The sequence below is a fragment of the Muntiacus reevesi genome, chromosome 22, assembly GCF_963930625.1.
Source record: "Muntiacus reevesi chromosome 22, mMunRee1.1, whole genome shotgun sequence".
NCBI lineage: Eukaryota > Metazoa > Chordata > Mammalia > Artiodactyla > Cervidae > Muntiacus > Muntiacus reevesi.
In genome coordinates this window covers 31,184,247-31,206,303 of record NC_089270.1, presented here as the reverse complement: position 1 = coordinate 31,206,303, position 22,057 = coordinate 31,184,247, and the positions used below count along the sequence as shown (strand labels likewise).

General features: G+C 34.8%; 1 protein-coding gene across 4 annotated transcripts; it reads right to left on the bottom strand.

The window, feature by feature from the left end:
* Positions 1-1,890: 1,890 nt before the first annotated feature.
* LOC136152784 (UDP-glucuronosyltransferase 2B4-like) lies at positions 1,891-21,611 on the bottom strand. Of its 4 annotated transcripts, XM_065914172.1 has the most exons (7): positions 21,292-21,602; positions 20,882-20,940; positions 19,872-20,020; positions 6,955-7,086; positions 6,388-6,475; positions 5,131-5,350; positions 1,891-2,167 (listed from the first exon to the last, which is right to left on the bottom strand). In XM_065914172.1, exons 1-7 carry the CDS (start codon positions 21,600-21,602, stop codon positions 1,891-1,893), a joined length of 1,236 nt encoding a protein of 411 aa, XP_065770244.1. The 4 variants fall into 4 exon arrangements, with proteins under 4 accessions (XP_065770244.1, XP_065770241.1, XP_065770243.1 ...); XM_065914169.1 differs by having other exon boundaries at positions 20,882-21,611; XM_065914171.1 differs by lacking the exon at positions 20,882-20,940 and having other exon boundaries at positions 21,134-21,602.
* Between the last annotated feature and the right edge of the window lie 446 nt (positions 21,612-22,057).

Here is a 22,057-nt window from a genome sequence, read left to right as displayed (position 1 = left end):
TACCTATATGCCCCATACTTATGTTGTAGGTGAGTGTGTTCATTAGCTGATAGCCCTTTAAGAGGTACTGGGAATGTTCAGAATTTGGTTATGAACATGTTCAAGTCTTTCTACATGGCAGATTTCTAGATGTAGAGTGGCAATATCAGCATTATGTTTAAATTTTCTTTAAAAAGTTACTTCCACTTTATAATTCCGGAAAAATAGTCCTCCCATATAGTTTACAAATCATCTATAGGAAAGTAGTTTATTGATGTAATTTTCATTTCATAAAGAATCAGTGATCATTGACACCTTTTATATGTCACTGGCCAGTTAACTTCTGTGAATTTCCTGTTCATTTCCTCATATATTCATATTCATATTGGGCTGGTTGACTTTTCTTTGGAGATGTGTAGTAGTTCTCAACATACAGTGACTACCAGCCCCTTTTCTTTTTTCTTTTTTTTTATTTTACAGTGGGTTTTGTCATACATTGATATGAATCAGCCATAGAGTTACACTAATTCCCCATCCCAGTCTCCCATCCCACCTCCCTCTCCACCCGATTCCTCTGGATTTCCCAGCCCAACAGGCCCGAGCACTTGACTCATGCCTCCCACCTGCCAGCCCTTTTTCTGTTACCTGTGTTGCAGGATAGATTTGAGAATAATTATTTAAACTTATACATGTGATTGAACAATACTATCTACTATGGCACCATATTAGTTCTGTTTTCCTTTAAAAGTGTGTCAATTATTTAGATAGTTCTCATGGAAAATTCAGTGGTAAATTTTTCCTATAATTCTCCAAGTGTCAATGTTTTATTTTATTTTTAAAGCAAATTATGCCTCAGGTTGATAAGTGTTTGCCATATGACATGGATGGTGATCCTCTTGACCAATAAGACAAGTACGCTTTCCTCAGCTGGACCACTTTGATTGTACACTGCTTTCCTGATGTTCAATTTTCAGGAGTGTCTTAAGATTGCTTTCATTTCATTTATCAATTCCCATGAAATTTACATAATTTTTGTATTCTGCTCATTGTTATTGTCAGTCATAATGTGCCTAGGTTTATATACATATATATTCATGTGCATTTGGAGAAAATGACAATGCAGTAAGACCATTTATACTATCTTAATATACAGTTGAGACCTACATCCATTATTGAAGGCTGAATATGGAAGCTAAAGAGATAAGTTGATTATTTTTAAAAGTGATGAGGAAAAAATAATTAGGTCACAATATCAAAGATTTTCCCCAATATCTCAGTTTTTATTTTGTTAATAGGAAGCAGGTAGCAGAGGCTATGTTTCTAATTTCACAAGCATTCCACTGGGAAATGAGTTAAACTGTATGAAGGCAAATGTTATGTCATGGCTTTAGGTAAGAAATAATGGTGAGGCTGGATGCACAGTGTAAAGCAACAAGTGTTACTGGTCTCATAAATGAAACAAAAAGGTGAATCAACACAATTCTGATTATTGTACAGTTTCTGTAGCAAGATAAAACTATAAAATTCTGCATCAAAATGAAATCAAAATATTCTGAATATCTACAAAATAACATGAATACTATGAATAAACTTATTTCTGTGCACAATCTATGAAATGTTATATTCAATACTTTTTTGTATAACTTTTGAATTAAAATCAAAATGAATAAAATAAATATATGAATTTCAATATATACTCATATAGTTTTATTTTTATTTAACTTTCTCTGGTATGACATATTTCTACTCTTAAGCATAGAAAATCCCTTAAAAACTAATTTTTTGATGTGAGGTGCTAAACCGTGACTAGCCATTTTGTCACAGGAGGATGGGAGCCTTAACTCCTTCCTGTTGGAATTAGCTAGAAGAGTTCCATCTATGGGGCACATCTGCTTCAGGCCTCACATACAGCTACTCTCTCTTCTTCTTTCCTGTTTTAAGAAACTTTCGGTAACAAAACAGAAAGCATTTTGTGATGACAAATGCAGCAGTTGCTACACAGGCCAGCAGGAACCCGATCACGTCCAGAGAGTGGTACTGGTACCAGGTGAGGTCGTGGGCGGCGGGCCGCAGGTGCTGGGCTCCTCTGTGGCGCATGACAAACTCGATCCAGAAGACTGCTCGGTCAAGGGGCTTCATAGGCTGATCACGTTGAATGGTTGATAACCACATCACATTTTGTTTATATCTGAAGAAAAATCAGATAGACATCAGTTTATACAATGAACTAGAAAAGATAAGTATGTAACATTTCATACAGATGGTAAAATTGAATGTTTCATAGAGTGGAAGAAATACAGATTATTTCCCTCAGAGTTGATTAGCGACCTTAGCTTATGCAATACAATTTATTAAATGAATAGGATTTCAAGCCATGAAAAAAGAGAAAATTAGAAAAAGAAGCATTTGCAATTTAAAGAATGAATGAATGAATGCAGTCCCAAAGGCCAGAAAAGAGAAAGGAAATACACATTTGAGTGTTCGAAGTTTGACCTATGCAGTAAGGAGTTGGTAATAGATTTTAAAATACTATCATAATCCAGAAATAGGAGACATATCCATGATGAGATTCAGGGGCATGTCCAGGAAGTGCTGGTCAGGAGTTGATGTTGACATCATATTAGTGAGTGAAGTAATATTTAGAAGTGTGGAATGAAGTGCCTTGGTTTGAATCTTAACTCTGATTGCTTGCTTTTTTTTCATTGCTAAACGGAATGTTAGGAATAGTATCTTTTCTGATTATCTGGAGGAATAATATATTGATTCTTAGGGATATTCTTGGGCTTCCCTCCTAGCTCAGTTGGTAAAAAGTCTGCCTACAACGCAGGAGGCCCTGGTTTGATTCCTGAGTTGGTAAGATCCTCTGGAGAAGGGATAGGCTACCCACTCCAGTATTCTTGGGCTTCCTATGTGGTTCAGCTGGTAAAGAATCTCCCTGCAAAGTGGGAGACCTGGGTTCGGTCCCTGGGTTGGGAAGATCCCCTGGAGAAGGGAAAGACTACAGGGAGCCTGGAGTGTGAAATCAAGTGGGCTTTAGGAAGCATTACCATGAACAAAACTAGTGGAGGTAATAGAATTCCAGCTGAACTATTTCAAATCCTAAAAGATGATGCTGTTAAAGTGCTGCACTCAATATGTCAACAGATTTGGAAAACTCAGCAGTGGCCACAGAACAGAAAAAGTTCAGTTTTCATTCCAACTCCAAAGAAGGGCAATGCCAAAGAATGTTCAAGCTACCATACAGCTGTGCTTATTTCATATATTAGCAAGGTTATAACCAAAATCCTTCAAGCTGGACTTCAGCAATGTGAGCCAAGAACTTCCAGATGTACAATCTGGGTTTAGGAAAGGCAGAGGAACCAGAGATCAAATTGCCAACATTTGCTTGATCATGGAGAAAACAAGTGAATTCCAGAAAAGCATCTAGTTCTACTTAATTGACTATGCTAAAGGCTTTGACTGTGGATCACAACAAAATATGCAAAATTCTTAAAGAGATGGGAATACCAGATTACCTTACCTATCTCCTAAGAAACCTGTATGTAGGTCAAGAAGCAGTAGTTAGAACCAGACATGGAAAAACGGACTACTTCAAAATTGGGAAAGGAGTATCTCAAGGCTCTATATTGTCACCCTGCTTTTTTAACTCCTATTCAGAGAACATCATGTGAATTGACAGACTAGGTGAATCACAAGCTGGAATCATGATTGTCAGGAGAAACATCAAAAATCTCATATATGCAGATGAGGTTACCACTCTAAGGGCAGAAAGAGAAGAGGAACTAAAGAGCCTCTTCAAGAGGGTAAAAGAGGAGAGTGAAAAAGCTGACTTAAAACTCAATATTCAAGAAACTAAGATCATGGCATCAGGTCCCATCACTTCAAGGCAAATAGAAGGGGAGAAAGTGAAAGTAGTGACTTTAAAAAAGCAGATTTTATTTTCTTGGGCTCCAAATTCACTGCAAATGGTGACTGCAACCACAAAATTAAAAGATGTTTACTCCTTGGAAGAAAAGCTATGACAAACCTAGACAGCATTTTAAAAAGCAGAGTCATCACTTTGCCAGCAAAGGTATGTATAGTCAAAGCTATAGTTTTTCAAGTAGTCATGTACAAATGTGAGAATTAGACCATAAAGAAAACTAAAGGTCAAAAAACATGTTTTTGAATTACGGTGCTGGAGGAGACTCTTGAGAGTCCCTTGGACTGCAAGGAGATCAAGCCAGCCAATCTTAAAGGACATCAACCCTGAATATTCACTGGAAGGACTGATGCTGAAACTGAAGCTTCAATACTTTTGCCACCTGATGCGAAGGGCAGACTCATTAGAAAAGACCTTGATGCTGGGAAAGATTGAAGACCTGTTTTATAAAAAACACAGTGGAAGCACTGCGTTTTTGAGAAGAGGGCAGGGATTCAGAAATATTTTTGTAATACAATAGGGAAAGACTATAAAGAAGTACAAAGTGAAAGTGTTAGTTGTTCAGTCATGTCTGACTCTTTGCGACCCCACCAACTGTAGCCCACCAGGCTCCTCTGTCCATGGAATTCTCCAGGCAAGAATACTGGAGTGAGTTGCTATTCACTTCTTCCGGGGGTCTTCCTGATCCAGGGATTGAACCCAGGTCTCCTGCATTGCAAGCAGATTCTTTACTTTCTGAGATACCTGGAAAGTCCTAATGTAATGGGAATTTGAGATGAATTATGTCACAGTGATTTACTAAAATTAAACCATCTTAGAAGAATTTAAAACATTTGTGGATTTTACATGCCGAAAGAAAGTATGCAGATGAGTACTCATAGTGTTCATGGTTCCCTACTTTAGCTTTGTTCTCAGTTCTTCCTCTTAATCCTTGCTACCTTTGAGGAATTCTTCTCAATCTAATAAATTCTTTCAAAGTGTATCCACTATCCTTGAGCCTTTGATAAACCTTTTCCCTACAACCATGGAAAAAACTTAAGGTGACACAGTAGGCTATTGTTGACTGTTTTCAAAGCATTGAGCAAAATCTTACTCCTCTGTTTTTATGTGACAACCCCTTGCTGCCTCCAATGTCTTCCCAAGAGAACGTCTCTAGAAATAATTTATAGTAATATACATATATATATGTGTGTGTGTGTGTGTACATAAACATATATACATATACTCACGAGGGATTATTAATGACTTCGTTCAATGCATTAAACAAATCTCTTGTTGACATTGTTTCCAAGTCCAATTTGACAGCTGCTCCTTTGGCCTTCATATGAGCGATGTTATCAGGTTGATCAGCAAACAAAGGAATGCCCACCATAGGGATCCCATGGTAGATGGCCTCGTAAATGCCATTGGTTCCACCATGAGTTATAAAAGCTTTGGTTTTTGGATGACCTAGGATTGAATGAATTTCAGTAAAATTATTAATTGAGTCTTAGAAATAAAATGAGTACTAGAAGGCACTGAAAGAAACAGTGTATTTTAGATAACAGATGGCTATTCACAAGATTAGCAAGAATCCACTAATTCTGCTGGAGAGGTTAAGTGAAGGCTTCCTAAAAGAAGAGCTTGGTCACTTGAACTTCATAAATTCAAGATTGGCAGGTAAACAAATTGAAAGAACATTCTGGGTAAAAGAAACCACATGAACAACAATCACATCAAAACAGACAAACAGGGAGGGGATGTCAGAAATATAGTCTATCAAAGAAATCCTGAAGAATTTAGTTTGATAGGAAGGGTTTCAAGTCCAAAGGAAGGGTAATACTAGTGGTAACGGAACCCAAGGATGGAAAATCTGTATTTTATCATAAAATGTGTAATTTTTCAAGAAAAATATTGTGATACAAATGAAGTTGTATATTTAACAGGAACAGACTCACAGATTTAGAGAATGAATTAATTCTTATCAGGCGGGAAGTGTGGGGTGGGGAGGGACAGACGGGGCTTTGGATTGACAGGTGCACACAGCTATATTTAAAATAGGTAACCAACAAGACTTTACTATAAAATAAGGTTATATATATATTTTTATTATGTAAAATAGAGAACTACTGGTAATAAAAGATGAGCTGTTATGTTTTATTAGCATTTAAAATATCCCTATAGAGTGGATAAGTGTAAAGAGAGATTTCAGAGACAGAACAACAACCCACAAAGTTATTTACAATTTCACTGTGAGAAGTAATTACAGTTAAAATAAAGATTTTAGATTTGGGCCATAAGAAATGTATTCTGTATAATGACATGAGAATTTTTATAGCTTCTTTTTTCTTTTTTTTTGCCTAAGGCTAGAAATAGCAAGGAGGAAGTAACTTTTTCTGTTCGAGTTTTTCAATAATAAATGCTCAATAAATTTGTTTCGTGTTGAAATACTATCAATCTGCTCAGCTGTTATTCTTGTTTTCAATGTTTGTTCTACCAAGTCTCACCAAGAAGGTCGTTCTGAGGGATCCAGTCATACAGCCGAGTATTGGGTCCTAAGGTGTCTGGCTTTTTGCCACTGTATCTCCAAAGCACCTGTTAGAGTAGAAGAAATACCTTATTTCATAAGTTAAACTTCACAGTTCTAGCATTAGAATTTTGTGCAGGTTTAAAGACATCTAGATAAATGTCTTGTGTATGATAGATAAGGAAATAAGGATCAGATATTTTAAGTAAAAACTACTAATGCATTGGCCTGAACAGGAACACAAACATTTTGCATACTTAATTGTCATGTTAAATCTGGTATGGCATGCAGTCAGATTTCACACATGATGCCATAGACAAATGAGATTTCTTTGACAAATTTAACTATTTAAATTAGTTAAAATTAGGTCTTGATTCTATTGCCAAAATATTAGTGGCAAATTACTAATAATCTACATGTTTATTTTGAGATAAGTTGGAGCTATCATAATAGTTTATTTTTTTTGCAGGATATATTTGTAATCAGATCTTTTACATTATTTAAGAGACTCATTAAACAGTTGACACTTTTAAATTACTATATGTACCTTTTGTGGAATCTGGGCAAGGGCTGATGCAATTGTATTAGCTCTTTCTTCTGTCATGTTAGTGATCATTGACCCCAAAGTAAACACCACAATACCATTTTCTCCAGAGCTCTGGACAAACTCTTCAATTTCCTATAAATAAGAGTTTGGGAAAAAAAAAAAAAAGAATTTGCTCCATCACAAAAGAGCAACAACATAGCAAACATTACTTAAAGGATGCCTTCAAACAGCTAAGGAGAGAAAATCTAATCTTTTTTTCTTTTCCATTTATTTTTATTAGTTGGAGACTAATTACTTTACAATATTGTAGTGGTTTTTGCCATACATTGACATGAATCAGCCATGGATTTACAAAATTATTAGAGTAGTGGCTTTTAAAATAGTATAGTAAAATACACATAAGATAAATTTGCCATCTTAATCACTCCTAAATGATTCAGTCAAGTGTTAGTCAAGTCAAGTGTTAGTCACTCAGTCATGTCTGACTGTGACCCTATGGGCTGTATCCTACCAGGTTCCTCTGTCCATGGAATTCTCCAGGCAAGAATACTGAAGTGGGTTGCCATTCCATTCTCCAGGGGGTTCTTCCTGACCCAGGGATTGAACCCAGGTCTCCTGCAATGCAGGCAGATTCTTTATCAGATGAGCTACCAGCGAATCCATTATGGTTCAGTAGTGTTAAGTATATTCATGTTGTGCAACCAGTCTCCAGAAGTCTTCATCTTGAAAGACTGGAAGTCTGATCCCACTAAGAAACTCCATTTTCTTCTTTCTCCAGCCTCTGGCAAACTTCAGTCTTCTCCATGTTTCTACAAATTTGATTAGTCTCTATACCTTGTATAAGTTGAATTATTTAGTATTTGACTTTTTGGACTGTCTTATTTCACTTAAAGCTCACCCATGGTGTTCCATGTGTCATATTTCCTTTCAATGGCTGAATAATACTTTATTGTTTGTAGATACCACATTTTGTTTATGGATTTATCTATTGATGGACACTTCAGTTGCTTCACTCCTTTGGCTTTAGTGGATAGTGCTTTCATGAGTATGGTGTGCAAATATCTCATTGGGATCCTCATTTCAATTCTTTTTGGGAATATCCAGAAGAGGAATTGCTGGATCACATGGTCATTTAGTTTTTGAGGAAACTCCGTAATGTTTTAAGTAATGGGTGCTGTTTTTTTTTTTTTTTTTTTTTTCACCAGACCTAATTTCTGAGGTCCTTTGGAAGAAGATGTGTCATATGAGGTCAATTTTTTCTATTGCGTGTGTTTGTGCACTTGTGTGTATGTACAAGTAAGAAATAAAATAGAGCCAGTACACAGTAGTGATGAGGTGTTGTGTCCAACACTTTGTAGTCCTATGGACTGCAGCCCACCAGGCTCCTCTGTCCATGGGGATTCTCCAGGCCAGAATACTGGAATGGTTTGCCATGTCCTCCTTCAAGGGATCTTCCCAACCCAGGGATTGAACCCAGGTCTCCAGCATTGCAGGTGGATTCTTTACCATCTTAGCCACCAGTGATGAGGAGATACTGTTAAACAATTACTGTTTAGACTAAGACTGCTGTTAGATTCAGGCTCTTAATCTATAATGTTATTAATTATTAACATAGATTCTTGGAAGAAAGCTACACTCCAGGATTTATCTCACCCCCCCTTTTTTTATTATAGTTCTACTAAATTTTTTTTCCATGCAGAATTATTTTAGCATAGTCATTTGTATTTCATTTTCATGGTTATTAGCACTGAAAAAAATTATGATTAGAATCACTTTATGTCTGTCATTCTATAGCTCTATAATCCTTGTTCCTTATCTTAAATTTTGTCACAATTTTCCTAACTCTCTCTCTATATTACTTATCAGTGACAGTGAGAAGTCTGGTATTGTAGTTTGAAGTTTCTGTGAAACAGTCTGATGAGGACTGTTTATAATCCAACAATCTCATACTATGAGGTCTTTTATAACCCAGATGTGTACTTGTGTACTCACATATTTGAATAATCTTATCACTGGTTTTGTTTACATACGACACCCTTTGCCATGAACTCATTTTGTGTAATTGATGTTACAGTAGGATGTGCTATGTGCAACGGCTTTGAGGGACCATCATCATCATTACCTCACTGAGTTTCCCAGGGAGCACCTTTCCCACAGTGCGAGAAGCGCCTCAGGGCTTCCTGCAGCAGAGATCTGGTCATGTTCTGAGTAGTCCACATCAAACTAAACAGCTCCTGGAGAAGCTGTATTCACTTGGCATTGTTTCATAATTATTTTGTCACTTTGTCCTTCATACTTTTCCAAGTAAAAAATCATTACTCTCCACACTAAAATAATTCCACATCATTCGGTGCACTTCATTACAAAAAAAAAAAAAAAAAAAATGTAGAGGCAAAAATTTTCCTGGATATTTGGTCAAAATCATATATTTATCTTTTAAATTTCTCTTTTCTGTTTCAAACTCATTATTCTTTTCTTTCTGGAAAACAATGACCCAACTTTTTCACCATAAAGCATTTATTTTCTGATCATAACCATTGTCATTAAACTTCTTTTAAAAAGAATTATTTTACAGAAATAATAAGATTCTTTTCAAATTTTAACCTTGCTGACTATATAATGTAGTACATTGTTTGAAAGTATAAGGTCATCCTGATATCAGTTTCAATATTAAATTCACTGAACTTTCCTATGATTTAACATGGTCCATCCAGGTATTGTATTTCCAGGAACCTGTAGGAGCTTTTAAAGTTACCTGTCTTCACTGTTTTGTCTCATTCTCTTACTACCTAAAGCTGCTTGTCTTTTCCATGGAAAATGGATCCCTATCATATTACTGGAGAAGTTCCTTTATTTAATAATTAATCAATGATATGGACTGTTTATTCTCACTTTTAGATATCTTTATGAAAATAATATGAGCCAATGGTGAAAAAGAATGCAAAATACAAAAAAATTATAAAAATAAAGTAAAATGTACTCATTTTCACTGTCAAGAAATAGTTTAAAATTCATATGCTCATTTTAAAGATGAAAAAGATTTTTTACATTTTACATAAAACATATTATTTAATGTGTATAATATATTGATTTGATGCATTTATATATTGTAATAGAATTGTCATTTTCATGATATTTCATGCCTTTTTCATGCTGCATAATTATTTCTTTTTGTGGTTGGAATAATTAATTAAGATGTAGTCTCTTAGAAAATTTGATGATTATAATAAATATCGTTGTCTATATTCACTGTTCTCTATCTTAGAGCTCCAAGATTTATTTTTCTCTGAGAGGCAAGTTTGCACTCTTGAAAGAAATCTCTTCTATTCTCCTACCCCACAGATCCTGGTAACCATTGTATTAATATTATTGTCTGCTTTTAAAAGTCTGACTTTTTAAGATTCTACATTTAAGGGATATCATATAGTATTTGGCTCTCTCTGTCCTTTCAAAAAATAAACAAAAATACCAAATTTTAGTTAGACTAACAAAAGAAAGAAAAAGACTCATATAAGTAAAATTAGAAATGAAAGTGGAGACATTACAGCTGTTACTATGACTACATAGGCTCTTAAGAAATTATTGTGTAGAATTATATACCAACAAATTACATTACCAAGAAGAATGAATAAATTTCTAGAAACACACAGTTTATCAAGACTGAATCAGGAAGAGTTGGAAAATCTTGACAAGTCATAATAGCTAAAGATATTCACTTAGTTTCAAAAACCTCCCAATGAAGAAAACCCCAGGACCTCAATGGCTTCACTGACAAAATAGATGAAATATTTAAAAAATAATTAATGATAGTTCTTCAAAAACTCTTCCAAAAAATTAAAAAGAAGGAACACTTTTGAAACTCATTCTACAAGACCAGTATTATCTTTATACCAAATCAATAAGGATATGAATATAGATGTAAAAATTCTCATCCAAATATCTGCAAGTCAAATTCAAGAACACATTGAAAGGATTACATACTGTGACCAGATGAGATTTATTCCTGGGATGTAAAGGATGGCTCAATGTACCTAAATCAATTAATGTAATATATTCCATTAATAAAATGGAATTTAAAACACTTGTTCATGCTGATAGATGTGGAATAACATTTGACAAGATGCAACATTCTTTCCTGATAAAAACCCTCAATGCTGTGATTGTAGAGGGAAGATATTTCAACATAAGTCATATATAACAAACCCAAAGTTAGCATCATGTTCAACAGTGAAAATTTGAAAGCTTTTTCTCTAATATCAGGAACAAGACAAGGATGCCCATTCTCACACTCGTTACATATATTTTAGTATTAGAAGTCCTAGCTAGAGTAACTAGGCAAGACAAAGAAATAAAACATCCAAGTCAGGAAGGAAGAGGTAAAATCATTTCTTTTGCAAGTGATATATATATTTTTTAATACAGAAAATCCCAGAGACTCAGCCAAAAACCTGAACTAATTGGCAACTTTAGTAAAGTTGTGGGATAGGAAATTAGCATAAGGAAATTAGTTGTATTAAAATTCACATTATAAGGACTTTTCTGGTGGTCCAGTGATTAAGAATCCATCTGCCATTGCAGTATACATGGATTCGATCCTTCATCTGGGAACTAAGGCCCCACATGCCACTGGCATCTAAGTCCATGCATGAAAATGACCGAGCCTTCAAGCACAATGTACTTAAATCCCACTGAATATTATATGCTTTTAACAAATTTGTTAAATCTGATGCTTGAAACATCTTTTAATTTGCATTTCCATGATTAACAGTGAGTTTGTAAAAATGTTAGTTGGATTTCTAAATAATAATAATGAAACATCTGGAAAAAAACCTATCCCATTCACAGTTGGATCAAAAATTATAAAATAACTAGAAATAAGTTTAACCAATAAGGTGAAAGATCTGTATAGTGATAACAACAAGACTTTGTAGAAAGAAATAGAATAAAGCACAAATAAATGTAAAGTCATCTTGTGTTCATGATCTCAAGAGGTAATATTTAAAAAATATTGACACTACCCAAAGCCAAAGGCATCATATCTCACAATTTCAAATAGTACAAAACTATGATGTTTAAAACAATATGGCACAGGCCTAAAAATGACAACTAGATCAGTGGAACAGAATACAGGATCCAGAATTGAAACCCTGCATTTACAGAGAAAGCCTTTGACAAAATTCAACATCCATTTATGATAAAAACACTCCAAAAAGCAGGCATAGAAGGAACATACCTCAACATAATGAAAACCATATATGATAAACCCACAGCAAACATTATCCTCAATGGTGAAAAATTGAAAGCATTTCCCTTAAAGTCAGGAACAAGACAAGGGTGCCCACTCTTACCACTATTATTCAATATAGTTTTGGAAGTCCTAGCCATAGCAATCAGAGAAGAAAAAGAAATAAAAGGAATCCAGATTGAAAAAGAAGTAAAACTCTCACTGTTTGCAGATGACATCATGATCCTCTACATAGAAAACCCTAAAGACTCCACCAGAAAATTACTAGAGGTAATCAATGAATATAGTAAAGTTGCAGGATATAAAATTAGCATGCAGAAATCCCTTGCATTCCTATACACTAACAATAAGAGAACAGAAAGAGAAATTAAGGAAACAATTCCATTCACCATTACAATGAAAAGAATAAAATACTCAGGAATAAATCTATCTAAAGAAACAAAAGACCTATATATAGAAGACTAAAAAACACTGATGAAAGAAATCAAAGATGACACAAATAGATGGAGAAATATACTATGTTCATGGATCAGAAGAATCAATATAGTGAAAATGAGTATACTCTCCCAAAGCAATCTATAGATTTAATGCAGTTCCTTTCAAGCTACCAACAGTATTTTTCACAGAACTAGAACAAATAATTTCACAATTTGTATGCCTCGAATAGTAAAAGCAATCTTGAGAAAGAAGAATGGAACTGGAGGAATCAAGATGCATGATTTCAGACTATACTACAAAGTTACAGTCATCAAGACAGTATGATACTGGAACAAAGACAGAAATATAGATCAATGAAACAAAATAGAAAGCCCAGAGATAAATCCACACACCTATGGACACCTTATCTTTGATAAAGGAGGCAAGAATATACAATGGAGAAAAGACAATCTCTTCAGCAAGTGGTGCTGGGAAAACTGGTTAATCACATGTAAAAGAATGAAACTAGAACACTTTCTAAGACCATATGCAAAAATAAACTCAAAATGGATTAAAGATCTAAATGTAAGGCCAGAAACTATAAAACTCCTAGAAGAAAACATAGGCAAAACACTCTCTGACATAAATCACAGCAAGCTCCTCTATGATCCACCTCACAGAGTAATAGAAATAAAAGCAAAAATAAACAAATGGGACCGAATTAAGCCCAAAAACTTTTGAACGACGATGGAAACTATAAGCAAGGTGAGAAGACAGCCTTCAGAATGGGAGAAAATAATAGCAAATGAAGCAACTGACAAAGAATTAATCTCAAAAATATACAAGCAGCTCCTGCAGCTCAATTACAGAAAAATAAATGACCCAATCAAGAAATGGGCCAAAGAACTAAACAGACATTTCTCCAAAGAAGACATAATATGGCTAACAAACACATGAAAAGATGCTCCACATCACTCATTATCAGAGAAATGCAAATCAAAACCACAGTGAGGTACCATTACACGCCAGTCAGGATGGCTGCTATCCAAAAGTCCACAAACATTAAATGCTGGAAAGGGTGTGGAGAAAAAGGAACCCTCTTACACTGTTGGTGGGAATGCATATTAGTACAGCCACTATGGAGAACAGTGTGTAGATTCTTTAAAAACTGGAAATAGAACTGCCATATGACCCAGCAATCCCACTGCTGGGCATACACACTGAAGAAACCAGAATTGAAAGAGACACCTGTACCTCAGTGTTCATCGCAGCACTGTTTACAATAGGCAGGACATGGAAGCAACCTATATATCCATCAGCAGACAAATGGATAAGAAAGCTGTGGTACATATACACAATGTAACATTACTCAGCTATTGAAAAGAACACATTTGAATCAGTTCTAATGAAGTGGATGAAACTGGAGCCTATTATACAGAGGGAAGTAAGTCAGAAAGAAAAACACCAGTAACAGTATATGTACATGGAATTTAGAAAGATGGTGACTATATGCAAGACAGCAAAAGAGACACAGATATAAAGAGCAGATTTTTAGACCCTGTGGGAGAAGGCGAGGGTGAGATGTTCTGAGAGAATAGCATTAAAACACGTATATTACCATACATGAAATAGATCACTAGTCCAAGTTCAATGCATGAAACAGCACTCAAAGTTCGTGCACTGGGACAACTCTGAGGGATGGGATAGGGAGGGAGGTTGGAGGGGGTTCAGAATGGGGGACACATGTACACCCATGGGTGATTCATGTCAATGTATGGCAAAACTCACTACAATACTGTAAAGTAATTAGCCTCCAATTACAATAAATAATTAAATAAAACACTGCATTTATAGTCAATTAATATTCAACAAAGGAGGCAAGAACATTCAATGAGGAAACTGGATAAACACATGTGAAAAAGTGAAATGAGACCCCTTTGTTACACCTGTCACAAAAATCAACTCAAAAGGGATCAGAGACTTAAAATAAGGCCAAACACTATAACACTCCTAAAAGAAAACATAGGGAGAAAACTCCTTGACATTGGTTTTGGAAATAGTTTCTTTGGAAATGACACCAAAACCATGACAAAAGAAAAAATCAATAAGAAGAACTACATGAAACTTATAAGCTTTTCCACCATAAAAGAATCAACCAGATAAAAATATGCATAAAAATGGAAGAAAAATTTTGCAAACCACATATTGAAGGGCTAATATCATACATATATACATATTTATACATAATATACATAAACATAGATTATATACATGTGCTGTGCTTAGTCGCTTAGTTGTGTTTGATTCTTTGTGACCCCATGGACTGTAACTGACCATGCTCCTCTGTCCATGGAGATTCTCCAGGCAGTAATACTGGAGTGGGTTGCCATGTCCTTCTCCATGGGATCTTATCCACCCAGGGATTGAACCCTGGTCTCCCACATTATAGGTGGATTCTTTACCATCTGAGCCACCAGGGAAGCCTATATTATATAAACTTCTAACAGGTGTGAGGTGATAGCTCACTGTAGTTTTGATTTGAATTTCCTTGATAATTAGTGATGTTGAGCATCTTTTCACATACTTACTGGCCATTTAGATGTCTTCTTTGGAAAACTGCCTATTTTCTTTTTTCTCCATTCTTTAAATTTTTCTTTTGTGTTGTATGATTTGCATACACACACACACACACACACACACACATATATACATATATATACATACTTATATACACATACATATAGATATATATAGAGAGAGCTTCCTGACCCAGGGATTGAACCAGGGTCTCCTGCATTGCAGGTGAATTCTTTACAATCTGAGCCACCAGGAAAACCATATATATATACATATGAATTACATTTATATGTAACTCATACAACACAGCAATAAAATTTTAGTTAAAGAATGGGAAACAAATAAAATAGACAATTTTCCAAAGAAGACATCTAAACGGCCATTAGGTATATGAAAAGATGCTCAGCCTCACTAATTATCAAGGAAATTCAAATCAAAGCCACAATGAACTATCACCTCACACCTGTTAGAAGTTTACCACCAGGAGGAGAAAACTGTTGGTGAGAACGTGGAGAAAAGTGAATGTTTGTACATTGTCAGTGGGAATGTAAATTTATTAAGACACCATGGAAAACAAAACGAAGGTTTGTTTAAAAAAATTAAAAATAGTTCTGCTATATGATCTGGTAATTCCAATTTTTGGTGCATATTCTGAAGAGATAAAAACAGGATAGCAAAGAGATATATATGCTCCCATGTTTGTGAAAGTCCACTCAGTCATGTCTGATTCTTTGCAACCCCCTGGACTATACAGTTCATGGAATTCTCCAGGTCAGAATACTAGAATGGGTAGCAGTTCCCTTCTCCAGGAGATCTTCCCAACCTAGGAATTGAACCGGGGTCTCCTGTATTGTAGGCTGATTCTTTAACAGATGAGCTACCAGGGAAGCCCAAGTTTATTGTACCATTATTCACAGGAGCCAAGGGAAAGAATCAAGTAGCCATTAGCAAATGAATACATAAAAGATGTGTATTCTAAATACACATACACACAGAGATTGAGATATTATTCATCCATGAGAAAGAAGGAAATCCTGTCATTTTTGACAATATGGATGGGCTTTGAGGGCTTTATGCTAAAACTTGTGTTTTCATTCTAATTTTATTCCACTCTTATAATGAAATACACATGTGACATATATTTTGAAAGTTGCATTTTAGCTTATATTTTTATACTACAAGAAAACTGTGATCTTATTATATCTATATTTTCCAACTAAGCTTCATACTATAGCCAATTGAGTGTAATTAAGTATTGTTTGATAAAATGATTGGCATGATATGATATGTCTACTATAATTTATTTAATTATTGCTTAATTTTGGATATTTAAATTACTTCTAGTGTTGTATTTTATGAATTACTGCCCCAAATATTGCTCTGTACATCTTTATTTTTCTCTGTATGGTCTCGTGGGTATATACTATGAAATCAAAAGCTGTAAGCATTTTTAAGATTCCTGATGCATTTTTCCAAATGTCTTAATTCTTTAAACAAGAGAGAAGGGACATATGCATAACCTACGGTTGATTCATATTGATGTTTGGCAGAAACCAACACAATTCTGTAAAGCAATTATCCTGCAATTAAAAATTAAATAAATTTAAAATAAAAAAGATCATACATCATGGTCAAGTGGGCTTTATAAAAAAATATTACAGAAATTTTCTGAGAATCTAATAATGAATGGAAAAGTTAGGAGTTTGATGGAATAGTTTCTTTATATAATGAAAACTTCACAATCATTGACTTGGATTTAAATCTTGTTTTCAACTTAAATAACAACAGCTACTATTAACTAGTTACCATTATCTTATTATTCATCTTTTCTTTTTTCTTATTCCTCTCCAGATTCTTGCTTACCTTCATAAGGAATTCTTCGTAATTTTAAAGTATGGGAAGTTTTCAGATTCAAGAGATGCAAATTATTTGCTCTTTAGTGTCTGTGCAGAATTTATGGTTCTTCTACATGCAGTTTATATTTTTCCTGTGCGCATTCTCTTAGACAGCTATGATGTTGAAATGCACATTCCTAAAGGGAGCTTTACTGAGCTTTTCTTTAAAGTAGATGTAGACACAAAACAGTTGTCCTAATAGACTTAGTGATCTTTTTAAATCTGTAAATTGTAAAACCCTGGGACTGCAAATGAAGACTGGTTTAAATGTTGATGTGAAAGCTAGGAAGTGCTGAATTTGACTGTAAAAACTGTTAAGTCATACATTTATATTGTTTAAGAATGGTCTATTTTAGCTAGAGCACTGGTGAAGAGCTACAATCCTTTGTAAAGAATTTTAGCATTTCATCTTGGTTATCTGATAGCCAAACCTTAAAAAAAATTTCTTAGCATTAAAAACTTTTAAATTGAATGTCTTAAATTATATTTTAACTTAAATTTTATTAAATGTGTTATTATTTAATTACTTCTAGTTTTTAATGAAAAAAACTTTACTTTTAAACAACTCCTTGGGATATATACTTTCTAGGACTTTGCTAGATTATATTGATATAATCTTGATGTATTGGAAAACCAGTTTCCACTAGCTTAGAAATTAGATCCAAGTGGCTGGTACACATTGGGTTATTGATAATATGGAATAGCAACAAAATGAAAGTGATTACAATAGTTAATATTTCTTTTGACTCACTGAATAAGTGCCAGAGGCATTTGTTTCATACTAACAAATATTTTTCCCCACGACAATATGAAGTTGATTCTATTATTATAAGAGTTATTGTGGTCATATCTCTATGAATATTGTAGTCAAGTTTTGCATCATTGTTGCCTGTAATTCACAGCAAACTGCTCAATGGTGTCCCTTTCCACTCTTGCCCCTTTACAAGGCAACCCAGTGACTAAATCCTGTGTGTGATTTTTTGGTAAGGTGATCATCTCTCTTCCTCTCTTTACCCTTTTAGTTTTCTCCCTAATGCTCCTACTAGATGCTTCAGTTCAATTCAGTTCAGTTCCTCAGTCATGTCTGACTCTTTGTGAACCCCACAGACTGCAGCATGCCAGGCCTCCCTGTCCATCACCAACTCCTGGAGTTTATTCAAACTCATATCAACTGATTTGGTGATGCTATCCAACCACCTCATCCTCTGTCGTCCCCTTCTTTTCCCACCTTCAATCTTTCCCAGCATCAGTGTTTTCCACATCAGGTGGAAAGTATTGGAGTTCTTCACATCAGGTGGCCAAAGTATTAGAGTTTCAGCTTCAACATCAGTCCTTCCAATTAATATTCAGGACTGATTTCTTTTAGGATGGACTGGTTGGATCTCCTTGCAGTCCAAGGGACTCTCAAGAGTTTTCTCCAACACCACAGTTCAAAAGCATCAATTCTTTGGCGCTCAGCTTTCTTTACAGTCCAACTCTCACATCCATACATGACTACTGGGAAAATCATAGCCTTGACTAGACGGACCTTTGTTGGCAAAGTAATGTCTGCTTTTTAATATGCTGTCTAGGCAGGTCATAACTTTCCTGCCAAGGAGTAAGGGTCTTTTAATTTCATGGCTGCAGTCACCATCTGCAGTGATTTTGGAGCTCCCAAAAATAAAGTCTGTCAATGTATGGCAAAAACAGCTACAATATTATAAAGTAATTAGCCTCCAACTAATAAAAATAAATGGAAAAAAAAATAAAGTCTGCCACTGTTTCCCCATCTATATGCCATGAAGTGATGGGACCAGATGATGATCTTAATTTCCTGAATGTTGAGCTTTAAGCCAAATTTTTACTCTCCTCTTTCAATTTCACCAAGAGGCTCTTTAGTTCTTTTTCACTTTCTGCCATAAGGGTGGTGTCATCTGCATATCTGAGGTTATTGATATTTCTCCCAGCAATCTTGATTCCAGTTTGTGCTTCATCCAGCCCAGCGTTTCACATTATGTACTCTGCATATAAGTTATATAAGCAGGGTGACAATATACAGCCTTGACGTGCTCCTTTTCCTATTTGGAACAAATCTGTTCCATGATTACTTGTCTTTTAACTCACCTCTCTGGTATTATCATCTGTCTCTTTACTCAGTCTCTTCACATTTAAACTAAACGTGGATTTCTTTGGTACTGTCATTACTATACTACCAGCTTTCCTTTTGAGTCTTCCTCCACACCTTCCCTATCCCTTCTACTTATTCCTGAACATCCTTCAGATCTCAATCTTAATATCAGTGCTTCAGAGACACTTTCTGTAATTCATGTTGGATGTTTCCTTATTATTGTGGTCTTCCCTTATTATAACAATTTTCACACAATTTTTATTACTCATTGGTATTCTATGTTTCCAGTAGAATGGCTGGTGGCAGAAACTGTATCTACATCATTTCTCTGCATATTAGCACTTACTTCTAGAATATGCTAGTCATTTAAAAAAATATTCTTTTTATTTTATAATTCTCCTAAATATCATTCTTTACTATGTGCTGAATAATGAAGGTCATATTTTTACTGTCATATTCTCAAATTCTCCCACTGATCCCACTTTATTCTGTATTGATACTGAAATTTAGATACTTTTGTTGCTATAGAAATAAATATATGAGTTTCTAATTGGCAGGCCATTATCTAGCATCCCACATCTCTCTGTTTATAACTAAGCATTCTAAATAAAGAATGTAGGATTACTCTTATCAAAAATGCAATGTAAACAAAACACGATAGACAGGAATAGGTAACCTTAGGTAGGGGTTTGGCAGGTTTGCAGTGAAGGCCTCCAACAAATTCAAAATTTGGTAGTAGTGGGTGAGGAAATTGAAAATCCCAGTAGGTTCGAATGAGCCATATTTCAGCTTTTCCCATTGTCTCTGATAATGTAGTCTGTCTTCCTACAATGAAAAGCAAAAACAACAAGAGTTAGATGAAATGATAAAATTGTCATGTGAGTATATTCGCTAATTTTTTGAAAGAAGCTTGGAATGATATAGTCAAAGATATTTGAAAGTGTATGTATTCTGGTAAAGCAAACAAACATGTATGTGTATCGTACATATCTTCCCTGGTGGCTCATTGGAAAAGAATCCATCTGTCAATGCAGGAGACATGGGTTCAACCCCTGGGTTGGGAAGATCCCCTGGAGAATGAAATGGCAACCCACTCAAGTATTCTTGCCTGGGGAATCTCATGGATGGAGGAGCCTGGCATGCTGCAGTCCATGGGGTTGCAAAGAGTTGGACCCAACTTAATGACTAAGCAACAACAGTGGCATATAATATCATATTATATCATATCATATCCTGTCACATTATATAATAGAATATAACATAATACAGAAGCCGAGGTACACAAATAGAAAAAAAAATTCTAAATGCTACCTAGATACTTGTGCCACAGATATTTATATATTTCAATCTATCTGTCTTCTTTTATTGAGACACTTTATGAGGTTTTTAGTGACCTTTTTTACATTAAAAAAGGAAGTTCAGTCATATGGATATATAACTGCTCGGAAAATTCCTAAGTGCTTCAAATTTGTGGTTTATGACTTCCTGAAGTGTCTGGAAAAGTAATGGGCAACAGGGTTATACCTTATTCTATAATTTAGTATTTTTATATATTTATTAGATAATTTTATATTTTCATTTTTTTGTTTCACTTATGAGACAAAATTTTGTGACTTTATACAAATTCATTTTCCAAGGCACTAGGAAAGTTAGGACTTCACGCTACCAATTAAAAACATGACTTACCTAGTACTTCACTGTAAAATTGATTCCATTTCTTCTCATTAAATGTCTGGAACCAAAAGTCAAAATAAAGTACATATATCATATTTTTTACCCTCTCCATGAATGTCATTTGATCACTTAATTCTGACATAACAACAGGTACATAGGATGGTGGAAATGAAAGGCCCCCACTGTACTTTTCAATTGAAAAACCAGGAGAGAAGCGGAGACTGTACACTAAAGGTACTTTAAGTATCTCAGCTAACAGTTCACCACAGGGTCCAATGGCATCTGCAAGAATGACATCAAAACTTGATTCCTGTAGTTTTGTTACAAGTTTCTTGTTTGAAACAAGTTCTTTACACATCTTCATGATAACATCAGAATAATTCAAAAATAAAGTTTGCACTGCTGAAAAATATGACAAAAACGAATCTTTTTCCATATATGTCCATTTCTCAAGCAAATACTGGAAAATAGACTCAAAATCATCTTTAGTTAAAGATACAGGGAAATTCTCAAATTTAATACCAAATTCTTTTTTGGTATTAATGAAAATGGAAGCTGAAGATGTCATAACAGTCACCTCATGACCCCTTGAGACCAGTTCTTCCAGAATTGTCTTTATATTTATCCAATGACTATATTCCACAGGCCACACAAGCACCTTTCCACAATTTCCAGAGTTGAAGTAGCAAGTCAGCTGGAGCAGCAGCAGAAATGAAAGCCATTTCATAGACATCATATTCATATGCAGAACTTTTCAAAAATTGCTGTATCCTTTTGCCATCATTCATGTTTATATCCAAGGAGAAATTGATCATGATGTTAAATTATAACTTCTACGCCTCTAGTAGTGACTTTATATGAGCAATCAACAGTTGTGGAAAGCAAGTGAAATGGTAAAGTGTAGCATAGTTCATGTTTATACAATGTGTTTAATTTTGTTTTCTCAATGCTGTCACCCATCCAAAAAGCAAAGACCTTGCACATGCAGATCAATTATATTGTGTAAGAGAGAAGACTAGTGTAAAAACAAAAGAAAGTAAGAGTTTCTCCTATCTGCAGTCTCCTTGACATGGAATTAAAGATAAGGAGACGGCAACAAGATGGAAACTTAGGAATTTCTGACACTTGTGTCCCTTACAAAAACAACAAAAGCAATAAATGAGCAACTACAAGCTAATATAAATTACT